Source organism: Elephas maximus, chromosome 18, assembly GCF_024166365.1.
Source record: "Elephas maximus indicus isolate mEleMax1 chromosome 18, mEleMax1 primary haplotype, whole genome shotgun sequence".
Taxonomy (NCBI): Eukaryota; Metazoa; Chordata; class Mammalia; order Proboscidea; family Elephantidae; genus Elephas; species Elephas maximus.
In genome coordinates, this window is record NC_064836.1 from 70493745 (window position 1) to 70508864 (window position 15120).

The 15120-nt window shown below is 43.6% G+C and overlaps 1 protein-coding gene across 5 annotated transcripts in view; it reads left to right on the forward strand.

The window, feature by feature from the left end:
- Nucleotides 1-14408, forward strand: part of COL8A1 (collagen type VIII alpha 1 chain) — a 186192-nt gene extending 171784 nt beyond the window's left edge. For all 5 annotated transcript variants that reach the window (XM_049857921.1, XM_049857924.1, XM_049857922.1 and 2 more), the window contains 2 exons: nt 5326-5629; nt 9618-14408. In XM_049857921.1, the coding sequence (XP_049713878.1) occupies nt 5329-5629; nt 9618-11524 (2208 nt within the window). In that variant the 5' untranslated portion in view covers nt 5326-5328 and the 3' untranslated portion in view covers nt 11525-14408. The remainder of the gene's footprint in view (nt 1-5325; nt 5630-9617) is intronic.
- Nucleotides 14409-15120: the final 712 nt, after the last annotated feature.

A 15120-nucleotide genomic window follows, 5' to 3' on the forward strand; every position in this document is an offset into this window, starting at 1 on the left:
TAGCCTTTTACCCTGGCTTGGTTTCTCCGTAGCACTCAAATCTGAAATTATAACATTTATTTTTAACTTGTTTATTGTCTGTCTCCTCTCATTAGAATGTGAGTTCAATAAGATCAGGGACCTCATCTCTCTCTCTTATTCACCACTGTAATTCTGGTACCCAGAACAGTTCCTAACACTTAGTAGGTACTTAATAAATATCTATATCTCGTGAGTGAATTGCCCTATGAAATGCAATCAGGAGAGATTTTCCTTGAGAGGCATGAAAAAGCCAGGAAGACAATTCTGGTGAATACTGCCGTGGGATTCTGCCTGTTTCCCTTGTTTCGGGGGGGGGGGGGGGGGGGGTAAGTCTGAGGCTCTGGAGAAATGACAGATCTTGTGCAGGGGGCAAATAAGGGGCACAGAGGAAGAGCAGCCCAGGAATATCAGAGAGATTTGTGCATACCACACATGTGCACGCACGCACACACACACGCACACAGACACAGACATGCTGTGTTAACCTTAAAAACGTGATAGAGAAATTTGGATTTAGGATATATTTGAAAGGATTGAAGGTTTACATACGTAAACATTCTTTTGGACAGCAAGCCAAATTCTCAAGAGGCTAAATGTGCAAATAGAATGGTAAGGAGCATCTAAAATAATGTAGCTCACATTACTCTGTTATATGCATTACAGGTCACGTAAGGAAACTTAAACCTTCTGCAGCCTTTCTCAAATGCAGGAAACCATTAGGGCTGTTCACAACGGTCAGCATGGGTGACTCTGACACCCAGGATAAATGATTGCCTTGGTTCAGCTGTTCTTTGTGCCATTTTTTACAAGTACATTTTAATGGCCATAATTGTTTTACTCATGTTAGCTTTGTCATTATTGCAGTTAACCTCACGTTTACTTTGGCTAGTAATCTTCTTTGAAAGTTTTTCACATTTCAGTTGATTTTGTCTTTTTGGTCAAACTCCATTAATAATAACTTAAATTTGAAGAGTGCTTTTCGGCTTATAAAGAACTCATGTTATCATTTGTACCCCTCTGTGGGTACGAAAAGGAGCCCTAGTGACTCAGTGCTTAAAGCACTTGGCTGCTAACCAAAAGGTCGGCAGTTTGAACCCACCAACTGCTCCAAGGAAGAAAGATATGGCAGTCTCCTTCCGCAAAGATTTACAGCCTTGGAAACCCTGTGGGGCAGTACTACTCTGTCCTCTAGGGTCGCTGTGAGTCAGGATTGACTTGATGGCGGTGGGTTAGGTTTGGCTTGGTGGGTACAAACAGCTCTGTGGGATCGGCAATGATTAGAATTTCTGTTTTATAAATGAGGAAACTGAGACTTAGCAAAGAAAAGAACTTGTCCAAGGTCTTAGACATGGAGAATGGCAGAGCTGAACCTAAAATCCAGGTCTTTCGCTTTTTCTGTGATGCTTTTTCCATATTACATGACACCCATCGCTAAGCCCCTGGCTGGCAAAGATCCAGTATCCGTACACTTCAGATGTTTGTGTTCACGTATACATTTATGCCTGTGCACCTATGCTTGCACACGCACACACGCACAGACACACACGCGCACACATCAGTTGCCAAACAAACGGAAACCCAAGAAAGCATCAGACAGAACCCAGAACATTATTGTGTGCTGTATCCTCAGGGAAAGAAAAAAAGACCAGAAAACCCATTACCACCATTCCTTTCCAACAGGAATTCCAAAGCTCCTTCTTCCCCCACCAGATGTCTGTAGAGTGTTCCCCAACTTTGACGTTCTTTGGAGTGATTTGGGAAGTACCACCACGCCACTGTGACCACCAGAAATATCCTCAGGTACAGGGGAAATGAGTCAGGATAAGCCAAGCAGTAAGTTCTAACCAGGGGCCCTACATAAATATTCAAGTGAAAGCAGAACAAAGTGTATTTAAACAAATAGCAGATGGCAGGCCTAGGGAGGTGATTCAGGGGAAAGAAAGGCCAAGTGCACGAGAGGAAATAATTGCAGTAAGGCAGAATCCCACCGGGCTTTTGGTACTCACCTGGTCTTCCCCCAGGCATTTCACCTCCCTCCAGGTTTCCAGTATTTCATTAGCTTGTCCTGCTTTAGAGATTATTAAGTATGATCTGTCCAGTGAGTTGATAGAAGGCTGAAGAGCTAACCACACTAGCTTATTATTAAAGATACCACCACAAGATTAGGGTTCAATGATTAAATTCATTCAACCCCAAAGGTAGAATTAAGTCCCAGCTTATACATTACCATGTATCATCACATATTTCTGGATTAACACTTTCAGCTCTCTAGTGACTACCTGAGAAACACTGAGCATTAGAGCTGGCTGGGATATTAGAGAGCAACTAGGCCTTTTTTTTTTTTAACAAATGAAGTTGAAGGGATTTTTCCAATACACATTCCTAAAATGAGAAATAAGGTCAGAAATGCTGGACTTCTGAGTGTAAAAAGCAAGGAAAAGAAGTGTGCATGGTATACTGTAATCGGTCTTTTTAAAGGAGTGTGTATTATAGTATGTTTGCATATTCATAGACTCTCTGGGAAAACATGGAGGAAAAACAAAAAAAGTGATTGCTTCAAAGGGAAGGGATTTTAGAACTGGAGATCGGAAGGAAGCAGGAGAGAAATTTACTTTTTTCTGGATATTCTTTGCTACTCATTAATGGTTTACACATCTGTCTCTTCTACTAAAAGTGTGCAAGCTCCTTGAGGGCAGGGCCTGCTGATCACATTTTATCCTTCTTTGTAAGCCCTGGCCTAGCACTGTTCCTGGTAAGCACTGAGCAGATTATTGTTGTGTGAATGTTTATGACACGTGTTCTTTTTCCATCTAAAAGTAACTTTACTCTAAATGAGCGTAAATCAATGTTAATTTTGTGGCTGTTTCCAAATGGTTTATAACAATCATTCTTAGAATGACAAAAAATAGTAGTTTTCTATCTTCTTCCACTTTACCGGAAAAGATTATTTAGAGTATCCTTAAAGTAAACAGTTCCTGAACTGTTCTGATTTATGAAACGGCGGAAGTGTTATCATTTTGCTGACAAATGCTTCTTCATTTTTCCCCGAAGTCGGGAAAAAAGTCTGTTTAGAAAAAGTTGCGAAGCAGTGAACTCTGTGGTAGGGATTTGTAATAAATATTTTCTCAGGTGCTTTTTATTAATCAATCGTTTTGCGGCCTGCTCACACTCCTGGCAGTATACTTGAATAGGATGTCACATAGTCAGTGCACATTTTCTAAAAAGTGGTGAACTGTGGTCTAGAATTAAGTAAGGCAGAAGCAAAAAAAAAAAAAAAAAACTCCCATGAGAATGGAAATTATTTAGAGTGTTGCGAGGATTTTCCAGAAGACAACGTTGAATGTTGTGAGGAACTTGCCATTTCTCTCTTTCTCTCTCTCTGAACAATGGGCATTATCGTGACACCCTACTTGGGATTCCGGTTCTCTCGAAGCCCCTTAGTAAGGGAGTAAGAGCGTGGCTCGTGCCTTCCCACCCTTAACGTCACGGAGGGGCCCCTGAGCAGACTTGCGTGTACTGCGCCTGCCCTCTAGTGGGTATTGGGGCTAACATTGCATTTCCCTGAGCTGCTAAGCCTTCCGCCTACGTTTCCCAAAAAAAAAAAAATAGAGGTCTTTTCAAGAGGCTTTTTACAAACAGATAAAAAGCAAAACCAAACGCATTGTCATAAAGTCGATTTCGACTCACAGCGACCCAAAATCGATAGGACAGAGTAGAACTGCCCCATAGGGTTTCCGAGGCTGTAAATCTTGAGAGAAGCCGATTGCCACATCTTTTTCCCTCAGAGCATGGGTGGGTGTGAACCATCACCTTTCAGTCAGCAGCTGAGCACTTAACCTCTGCGCCACCAGGGCTCCGTATAAACAGATAAGCCCTGTTTATATTTACTGTATTAACTGCTCATTTGCAAAGAGTACTATTACCGAGCTTAGAAACAATTTTTTTTTGAGGAAACAAACATCTCCCTCTATCACATTTATACAAATAACTTGTATTAAATAATAGTACATAATAGTTTCATGGAAACCCCGGTGGTTAAGTGCTACAGCTGCTAATCAAAAGGTCGGTGGTTCGAATCCACCAGGTGCTCCTTGAAACCCTGTGGGGCAGTTCTACTCTGTCCTATAGGGTTGCTATGAGTCAGAATGGACTGGATGGCAATGGGTTTGGTTTTGGGTTTAATACTTTCATAATACTATGAAGATAAACTTTAATCTACAGCAATCCCAGTTAGCCAAATTCTAAACTAATGACTTCATAATATTTAACCAGAAGAAAGAACTAGTATATATACATAATTGTGACAGTGATATTTAAATGACATTTTGGAACTGTCACGAAGCACCTTTTCTTTAATTCAGAAACCTGTAGTTTTTGTCGTTCTTGTTTAACTTTTACATTTATTTGTGACCACAAGGAAGCAACCAAAGGCATCTGACAGATGAAAATTTTCTGCTCCTGGGCTAAAGCCGATAAATTACTGACTGTCTCCAGTTAGAGTAGAATTTTGGCACTTATTAACAGAGCCTCACTTGCCAACAAGTTTGCCTTCTTTTAACAGAATCTAGCCTATCCATTAGGATTAGGTTTGGTGTACATGACAACACCCAAAATGATAGTGGCTTAAACAAGATAGAATTTTACTTCTCTCTTGAGTACACAAAGTCCAAAGTTCAGAATGAGGAGGAAGACTCCCTGTTCAGCCAGGGCTGAGGCCACTCCCAGCTTGTTACTCTGCCATCCTCGGTGCTCAGCTCTCACCTCGTAACCCAACATCTCTGGTCCCTTTCCAGGGAACACATCCACAGTCCGGCCAACAGGCAGGAGGAAACAGAGAACAGGAGCACTCCCTTTTAGGACCCTTCTTGGCAACCGCACACATTACTGTTACACCCAGTTGGCCCAGACTTGGTCACGTGGCCACACCGAGCTGTCGTCTTCATTCGGGCTGCTCTGTTGCCAGCTGAAAATCAGTGGTTATGATACTATGGAGGAAGGGCAGAATTGATATTTGGGGCAACTAGCCATTTCTCCTGTAGTCTGTGTTCTCACCAGTGGCCAGATCCTACTCATTTTTCTTGTGCATGTGTGTTTATTTGTTTGAATGGGTTTTGGTTTTTTTTCTTTTTTTGGTTTGGTTTTTTCCTATTGAAAAATAGCATTTTTATATTCATTAGCTTCCATCCATGAAGTTTTTATGATGAAGACTGTTTCCCTTTTTATGTTTTTCCCTCTGTCTCTAAATAAACCTTGGTCACTCAGCCTACAGGCTTTCACCATGTTGGTGCATTCCTCCCTTTGCAGGTGATGGCTGGGCCGCCCACCCCTCTGCAGCTGCTGGGAGTGCTGCTTACCATTGCCCTGGGCTACGTTAGGCTCATTCAGGCTGGTGCCTACTATGGAATCAAGCCACTGCCACCTCAAATTCCTCCTCAGATCCCACCGCAAATTCCGCAGTACCAGCCTCTGGGCCAGCAAGTACCTCACATGCCTTTGGGCAAAGACGGCCTCACCATGGGCAAAGAGTATCCACAACTACCCCAATATATGAAGGAAATTCCATCGGGGCCAAGAATGGGCAAGGAAGCAGCACCCAAGAAAGGCAAAGGTAACATTATCGAATGGTCATGTTCTAGTGATGTTTAAAACAGCAGTTGTTCAAAATCTTAAATTATGGGATAAAAAAAAACCAAACCAGTTGCCGTCAAGTTGATTCTGACTCATAGCAACCATACAGGCCACAGTAGAACTGCCCCATAGAGTTTCCAAGGAATGCCTGGTGGATTTGAACTGCTGACCTTCTGGTTAGCAGCCGTAGCTCTTAACTACTAGGCCACCAGGGTTTCCAAATAGGGTTGCTATGACTCAGAATCGATTTGACAGCTGTGGGTTAAATTATGGGACCGGGCGGCGGGGGAGGGGGGCTAGATTTGAGACACTTTTACTTTAGCGCTTGTTACTGACATTTATTAAACACCTTGCTATTGTTAACTGCCTTCAAGTCAGCCCCTTGGGGGCCCCAAGCACAGTGGGATTGGACCACTGTGCTGAAACCTGGTCAGTATCACAGCAACATGTGAGTCTCCACTGGCAAATGGGTGGCTGTGCATGGCCAGGAACTGAACCCGGGTCTCCTGCATGAAACACGAGAGTTCTACCATTGAACCACCACTGCCCTGTTCAAGTTCTAAGGAAAGATACGGATAAAATTATTATTTTATGTTTTGCCTGATTATTTCAACTAGTATCAAATGAAGCAAAATATCTTTGATAACAAATGATTGATGACCTTATTATTTATTTGTTCACACATTTAGCAGCTATTTAATGAGCATCTACTTTGTGGCCAGGCTGTGGGCCAGACTCTGAGGGATAAGGCAGTGAAAAAATAAACACAGAAAGTGACAAGTCAGTCTTCTGAATTAGGAGAAGAATGTAAGGATGTGCTGTGTTTAAAAAAAAGAGGGAGAAGAAGGAAGAAAAGAAAAACCATGTAAAAGCATTGTGTGAATAAGAAACAAAAAACCAAACCTGTTGTTAATATGAGATAATTCCCACTCATAGAGACCCCACAGGACAAAGTAGAACTGCCCCATAGGGTTTCCAAGGCTATGATCTTTACGGAAGGGGACTGCCACATCTTTTACCCACAGCGGCTGGTGGGTTCAAACCACCGATCTTTCAGTTAGCCGCCAAGCTCTTAACCACTGCACCGTCAGAGCTCCTTTTTTTGTGAGTTGGGTTCTATATGAATGCAAGTGTTTTTAATATTTCATAACTAAGCTACTACACATGTCAATCAATAAATGGACAGACAGAAACAAGAGGGTAGAGACTGCATCTAGAGATGACACCTGGAAGTATCTCCCATTCTAGGCATATTTATTAGTTATTCAGCACCTACAAAGTACCTGGCACTGACACTCTTCCTATAAATTCCTTGGTTTATCTGCAGTTCTAGGAAACCTAACATTTGTAGCCAAACAGCTGTCTCGGAGTAGCCATTCTCTTTGAGGAAATGGAGGCCATTCCCATTAGTGCCTGCACTCGCAGGAAGCTCTGTCTCTGGAGAACCACTGGACTTAGCAGTAAAAGTCAGTCCTAGATGCCAAAAATGAGGGAGACTTAGTCATTTAACCTCTCTGAGCCTCCTTTCTTCATGCATAAAATAAAGTTGTCGAAAAAATCAATGACATAAGGTGAGTAAAAGTGGTGAATAAATGCCAAAGCACCACAGGTCCTTCAACAGCTGGTGTTGAACAGCAGGTCTTTCAACAAATCCTCAGTAAGAGCAGAGAATATTCCAGGCACTATGCTAGACACCAGAAAATCATGACTAATAAGACGTGATCCTCCCCAGATGTTGTTCTGTTGTTGTTAGGTGCTGTCGAGCTTGTTGCGACTCCGAGAGACCCTACGTACAACAGAACAAACACTGCCCAGTTCTGTGTCATCCTCACAATCATTGCTATGCCTGGGCCCACTGTTGTATTCACTACGTCAGTCTATCTCGTTGAGGGTCTCCCTCTTTCTCACTGACCCTCTACTTTACCAAGCATGATGTCCTTCTCCAGGGACTGTTCCCTCCTGATAACATGTTCAAAGTACGTTAAGACAGAGACTCACCATCCTCCCTTCTAAGGAGCATTCTGGTTGTCCTTCTTCCAAGACAGATTTGTTTGTTCTTCTGGCAGTCCATGGTATATTCAACATTCTTCACCAAACCATAATTCAAAGGCATCAGTTCTTCGGTTTTCCTTACTCATAGTGCAGCTTTTCCATGCATATGAGGTGATTGAAAATAGCATAGTTTGGGTCAGGCAAGTGGTAGCTTCCCAGATGCTCCCTTGATATAGTAACAATGCAATTTGCTGCTTAGAAATAGCATTCTGTAATAACACTATAATAATATCTATTAGCATAAAGGAAGGAGCCTTGGTGGCAATGGTTAAGTGCTCGGCTGCTAGCCAAAAGGTCAGCAGTTTGAACCCACCCGGAGGCTCTGCAGGAGAAAAGACCTGGGATCTGCTCCCATAAAGATTATAGTCTAGGAAACCCTATGCGGTACTTCTCCTCTGTCATATAGGGTTGCTATGAGTCAGAATCAACTTGACAGCACACAACAACAACAGCATAAAAGAAGCATTCCCAATTTTCTTCTCTTTAGGAGCTGATATTCCACTTAGGGGATTGTTGAGGTCGTTTGTTTTTTCCTTCCTTTTGTGAATGGCTTGCCAGCCTTTTGGGACTTCCTGTACTTAGGCAGATGGGTACCAGAGAGCAAATCAGGGAATTTGAAAAGAATGTGAGTTCTATGGCTCTTTTGTTCCCTGCCAGTAGCTTAGTGAAAAATAAAGTGGTCAAAATTAAGATACTACTATTGGTTAACATAATACCTTGGGGCTATAAATTTCATTTCTTTGTGCTATCCATTACTGTCAGTAGCATGGAACATACAGAGTTGTGTCTCTTTGCAAGCTGATCATAATTGTTAATAACATGGGCTTTGTATTTCAGTGACAACTCCAGAAAGCACAACCCCTTTTACATCTGTTACCAGGTCCTGTAGTGTGGGTGTATTATTCTGGCTGTGCAGATAGGAACACAGAAGTGCTGACGGCTTAAGGGACAGGATCAAGGTCTCATGTCAAGGCCAGGAAGAGAAGCAGAGCTCCTTGCTCCCAAACCCAGCTCTCTCCCTTATCCCTACTGCTTGTCATCCCAAAATATCTCACTCACCCTTCCTGTTTAAAAACCAAATTTGAAAATGAGAAATAATTTATTAAAGAATGATACTTGAGGTTTATGAAATCCCACAGCACACTACAGAATTTAAGTAAATCTATTCGACTTTAGAGGACAGACATGGAAAGATATTATTAAACCATATGCAAAATAAAATACTTCTATTCTTCCCCAAGCCCCCCCGGTAATGACTTTCATCAAGCACATCATATCATATTTCAGCACAAGAGAAAATATCATTTAGCCAAAAATTACTATATAATAAAACTAAGGACATGAAAAAGTGCAGTATACCATTAAGTAGAAAAAATTAAAATGGAGAATGGCTCCAACATTGTTTAAGATACACATGCACACACACACACACACGAAAACATCTAGAACACACAAGACGGAAATACAAGCATGAGGTTGTTACCTCTGAATAGCGGAATTACAGGCAACTTTGATGTTTCTTTGAATTTTCCAAAATCCCTACAGTAAACATACCACAGTATCTCCAAGTTGTGTACTTGGAAAATGTTGCTTCATTATTTTTCAGCTTTTTACTTAACCAACACTGATAATAGCAGCTGCATATATCAGTTCTCAAAATAATGTCAAAGAAACTATGAGCTTGATTGTTCGTTAAGTGTTTACACTGCACAGTCCTGGAAGAGTTCATTAAGCGCTTACGCCATGCAGTCCTGGAAGATGAGCACATTAGTCTCCATCTTTCTTTCTGATAAGTAGGCAGATCTGTCAGAACTAAACCATGAATGTCATTACTTCATTCATTACTTCATTGATGTGAGAACTGATCAGCACTAATATTTCCCCGTCTCTCTCCTTCCTCTCCTTTTTCCCTGCAGAAATACCGTTAGCCAGTTTAAGAGGGGAACAAGGTCCCCGTGGAGAGCCTGGCCCCAGAGGACCCCCTGGGCCCCCTGGTTTACCAGGCCATGGGATACCTGGAATCAAAGGAAAGCCGGGGCCACAGGGATATCCAGGAATTGGAAAGCCAGGTATGCCTGGAATGCCAGGAAAACCAGGAGCCATGGGAATGCCTGGGGCAAAAGGCGAAATTGGACCCAAAGGGGAGATCGGTCCCATGGGGATCCCAGGACCACAAGGACCTCCGGGGCCTCATGGACTTCCTGGCATTGGGAAGCCAGGAGGGCCAGGGTTACCAGGGCAACCAGGAGCAAAGGGTGATCGAGGACCCAAAGGACCACCAGGACCTCCAGGCCTCCAGGGTCCTAAAGGAGAGAAGGGCTTTGGGATGCCAGGTTTGCCAGGGCTGAAAGGTCCTCCAGGGATGCACGGCCCTCCAGGCCCTGTTGGACTTCCAGGAGTGGGCAAACCAGGAGTGACAGGCTTCCCTGGGCCCCAGGGCCCTCTGGGAAAACCAGGCCCTCCAGGAGAACCTGGGCCACAGGGCCCTGTTGGAGTACCAGGGATTCAAGGACCTCCTGGGATACCTGGAGTTGGAAAACCAGGCCAGGACGGAATCCCTGGACAGCCAGGATTTCCAGGTGGCAAAGGGGAGCAAGGACTGCCAGGACTGCCAGGACCTCCAGGACTTCCAGGGATTGGGAAACCAGGCTTCCCTGGAGTCAAAGGTGACCGTGGCGTGGGGGGTATTCCTGGGCCTCTTGGGCCAAGAGGGGAGAAAGGACCAGTAGGTGCCCCTGGAATAGGAGGACCCCCAGGAGAACCAGGCCTGCCCGGAATCCCAGGTCCTATGGGCCCTCCAGGTGCTATTGGTTTTCCAGGACCCAAAGGAGAGGTTGGGGCTGGGGGGCCACAGGGACCGCCAGGTCCCAAGGGTGAGCCAGGACTTCAAGGCTTCCCAGGAAAGCCAGGTTTCCTTGGTGAAGTGGGGCCCCCTGGCGTAAGGGGTTTGCCAGGTCCCATAGGGCCCAAGGGGGAGGCTGGGCTCAAAGGTTTACCAGGGCTCCCTGGGGCTCCAGGGCTGCTTGGACCTAAGGGAGAACCTGGAATCCCAGGGGAGCAGGGTTTACAAGGCCCCCCAGGCATCCCAGGGATTACAGGCCCTAGTGGCCCCATTGGTCCACCTGGAATCCCAGGCCCCAAAGGGGAACCAGGCCTCCCAGGCCCCCCTGGGTTCCCTGGAGTAGGGAAACCGGGAGTGGCAGGACTTCATGGCCCCCCAGGGAAGCCTGGTGCCCTTGGTCCTCAAGGCCAGCCTGGTCTTCCGGGGCCCCCAGGCCCTCCAGGGCCCCCAGGCCCTCCAGCTGCAATGCCCCCTACACCACCACCCCATGGAGAGTATCTGCCAGATATGGGGCTGGGGATTGATGGCGTGAAAGCTCCCCATGCCTACGGGGTTAAGAAAGGCAAGGACGGAGGGCCAGCCTATGAGATGCCTGCATTTACTGCTGAGCTGACTGCACCTTTCCCCCCGGTGGGGGCCCCAGTGAAGTTTGACAAAGTTCTCTATAACGGCAGACAGAACTACAACCCACAGACAGGCGTCTTCACCTGTGAGGTCCCCGGTGTCTACTACTTTGCCTACCATGTTCACTGCAAGGGGGGCAACGTGTGGGTTGCTCTGTTCAAGAACAACGAGCCCATGATGTATACATATGACGAGTACAAAAAGGGCTTTCTGGACCAGGCGTCCGGGAGTGCGGTGCTGCTGCTCAGGCCCGGGGACCGGGTGTTCCTCCAGATGCCCTCAGAACAGGCTGCAGGACTCTACGCCGGGCAGTACATCCACTCCTCATTTTCAGGATATTTATTATATCCCATGTAAAAGAAAAGGAAGAGAGATTAAATAGAAGAAAAAAAGTGACAATGACGCACCAAAAAATCCAAATGAAAAACACACAACCGCTTCAAAATGTTTATACAGTTGGAAAGTTATATTGAAGTGAAAATTTGGACCATCATGTACAAATAAAAACTCAAATGCATGTTTAATGCTCTGCACAGCAGCTTGTAATTGAAAATAATGGGAAGAAATTTATGTATCAGATACTGACGTGTGTTGTACCCACTGGAATCGTATTTGCTGATGTATGTTATATGCTTCCATGGTAACCTGCTTACTCAGATCAGTCAAAATATTTCCGTATGAAGGATCATAGCTAATGAAAGTCACTCATATTGTTTATTTTCAAATATCTATAAGTACAGCTTAAAGACACAGAAATGAGAACAATTGCATACCGTATTTACTTGCATAATTTCCTCTGTATTTGTGCAGACACTTTGACATGGTTGGGGGGGAGCTGGGTATTACTGCCCCAGCAGGAGTGTATGGGATCGAGTGGTTGGGGGGCGGAGGGGGGAACCATGACACTGCTTTAGTCCAAAGGATACTTCTTTCTTGTCAGAGGCCGTGTCAATTAGCAATGGGAGTCCTACTCAAAATTGGGTCTCTCTAGAGACCCTGGGTGGTGCAAATCGTTAACCACTCAACTATTAGCTAAAAGGTTGACAGTTCAAGCCCACCCGGAGGCACCTCAGAAGACAGAGCTGGTGATCTGCTTCCAAAAACGTCAGAGCCTTGCAAACCCTATGGAGCAGTTCTACTCTGACACACATGGGGTCACCATGGGTTAGAATCACTTCAACAACCACCAGCAACAGGGTCTCTAAAAGGACAGGTGAACCAATCAACCATTGTGCATTTACTCAGTGCCCTCTGTGTGCCCAGCACTGCACGGGACACTTTTGTGGGGCATCAGACAGTGCCCCCCAAGGAGCTAGCAAGCCAGGTGGGAGACAGGAGCAGTGATTTACTCATCTGTTCCTCAAAGTCGGATTTTTTTCTTTCTGATTTTTTTTTTCTCTCCATGTAATTTCTACTGTGACCCAACTATTATAAACACTTGGAAGTTATTAGAAAAAAATAATAATAACCTCTCCCTCAATAACTTTCCAGTTTTGTGGAATGTTTACTATCAATAGAAGTTAGTAACTGTGTTTACGTGCATATAAAAATCCCTCCCCTGCTTGACTACACACGTAAATGACCACAATGAAGTTGCAACCGTGAAGGACATACCAATATTTCACAGTAGCTTTTAAGTTTCAAACGAATTTTCCTGTAGTATATATGTAAGTTGACTCATCCTCTGAGGTTCCGGAGTAGATTTTCAAAATCCACACCAGTCCTTATTTGGGAGAAAAAGTTTCAGGATTGCATAGCAAACTACATTTTTATTTGAAAAAACAATTTCGCAAGTTTAAAATCTGAAAATGGATGTGCTGCTTTCTGGTGTAGGTACTAAAATTGTAAGTGAAGAACTATTTTTTAGGAGCAATCTGTGTGGGAGCCATCTAGAATGTCAAAGGGCAAAGACCATCCACGCTTTTTAAGTTGCCTCGTATCCAGCCCATCGAGAGCCAGCTGGGCCCCATACATGTTTGTAAAAGAGAAATAAATATTTTTCCAGATTTTCACTTAGGCACATGCTAACTGCTTCAGGTATTCTAATCTGGCCTCAAAACACAGAAGCCATTTCAAGTCTGTTCTTCGCTTGCTGCTGACACGATGAGCTACTAGGGGAATTATGTGGGATTGTGGTGGTAGAATCTTGTTACCTTTTCCTCAAAATTAGATGGATACAGATGGGAAAATACACAAATAAATATGGTATAAATGCACGTGGAAATGTGTCTATGTCAAATCTGAATCATTTTTACCGTTAAGAAAATTCTCCTCTTGGCCTAATGTCTATCTTCTTATTCGGTATACAAGCACCATTTCGTCTCCATTTTTTAAAAAGACAAATGAGTTTATTATCACAGGATTTCTTATTCACTGTTAATTATATGACAAACTTTTCCCATTGAAAAGCTGTTCCAACCTTCATTTTCGAAGCCAACAGCATTTCTGTGGCCAAATGTCCTTTGGGTTGGTGGTGAAATAATTAATGAGGATGCTGGTGGGGGGCTGATAATCGAGGGGGCAACGTGGATTCACTGGGCTCCTGCTGAAGAGCTGCATTGAAATGGCTTGGAAGCAAATCAGATCAGCTCATTTGTGAAGCTGCATTTATCTGTACATGTGTGGGCTTGTAATTTCCCCAAGCAAGGGAGAAATTGTCTCTTTAGTTAAAACCAAATTTCACTTTTCAAAATATCTTCCAACTTATTTATTGGTTGTTGCTCAATTGCCTATCTATGTGTGTACATTATCAGGCATATGCTTCTAGTGTGTACATGGAAGAAAAGCAAAGTTTATGCCAGAGACTGTGTATTCTACAATGGTGCTAATCTAGAGCTAAATGAATTACTCCATTTAATTTAAAAAGAGTTTTAAGTAATTATCTATGTGTCTGTGTTTCCCTTTTGAGTATTGCACATCATGTTAACACATTAGTGTAAAAGCAGGTGAAACAGTCATGTGTTCTAAAGTCTAGGGATAGTGCTATACTCCCTATTTAATTCAAAATGAACTAGAACTTTTCCCTGTGAAATGGACTAAACTGGCATTATTGTTATTTAAATACAGAGTATTAATGCAGTGTGACATCCCACAGGGGAGAAGAATGTCTGTAAGGGGTGACTGTTCTCAAATATTTTACAGAACCCTATGAACGATGAACAGACTGGTAACTTTTTTTGAGTTTCCATGATAGATTTGAGACTTGTCAATAGCAAATCAATTTTGTATTTAAATTTTTGTACTGATTTGAAAAAAAAGTCTTATTAAATATCTTTAAAAGTATGTTTCTCATTTTGTTTATATCACTCAGCTGACATTGTTTGAACCTCATAACTTGTCTATCCCCTGTTGTATTAGCTGCTAAAATAAAACTCATTGCCATCCAGTCAATTCTGACTCACAAAGACCCTACAGGACAGAGTAGAACTGCCCCACAGGGTTTCCAAGGAGCCTGGTGGATTTGAACTGCTGACCTTTTGGTTAGCAGCCATAGCTCATAACCACTGTGCCACCAGGGCTCCTAAAATAGAAACCTAAAATAATTGTAGCTTAAATGGGACAATTTATTTCTCTTTGACATAATAGTTCTGAGCATAAGCAGCCCAGGACTCATACGGTGGCTCCAAGGAGGGCCCCAGGTTCCTTCTATTTTGTTGCTCTTCCACCTCATCTCTGTGGTCCATCACAGCTACACTCCAACCAGCAGCAGGTAAAAAGAGCAGGTGTGCTCTTTTTCATTAAAGACTCAACCCAGATTTGGCACAGAGCACTTCTTCCCACATCCCATTGCTCTGAATTTTATCACATTGCCACAACAAGCTGCAAGGAAGTATGGAAAACTGAATATGTTTTCTGGGTAGCTACTTGCCCAGCTAAAAATCAGGGTTGTTTTGTTTGTTTAATATGGAAAAAGGGGAGAGCAGATATTAGGGGGCAATTAGCTGCCTCTATCA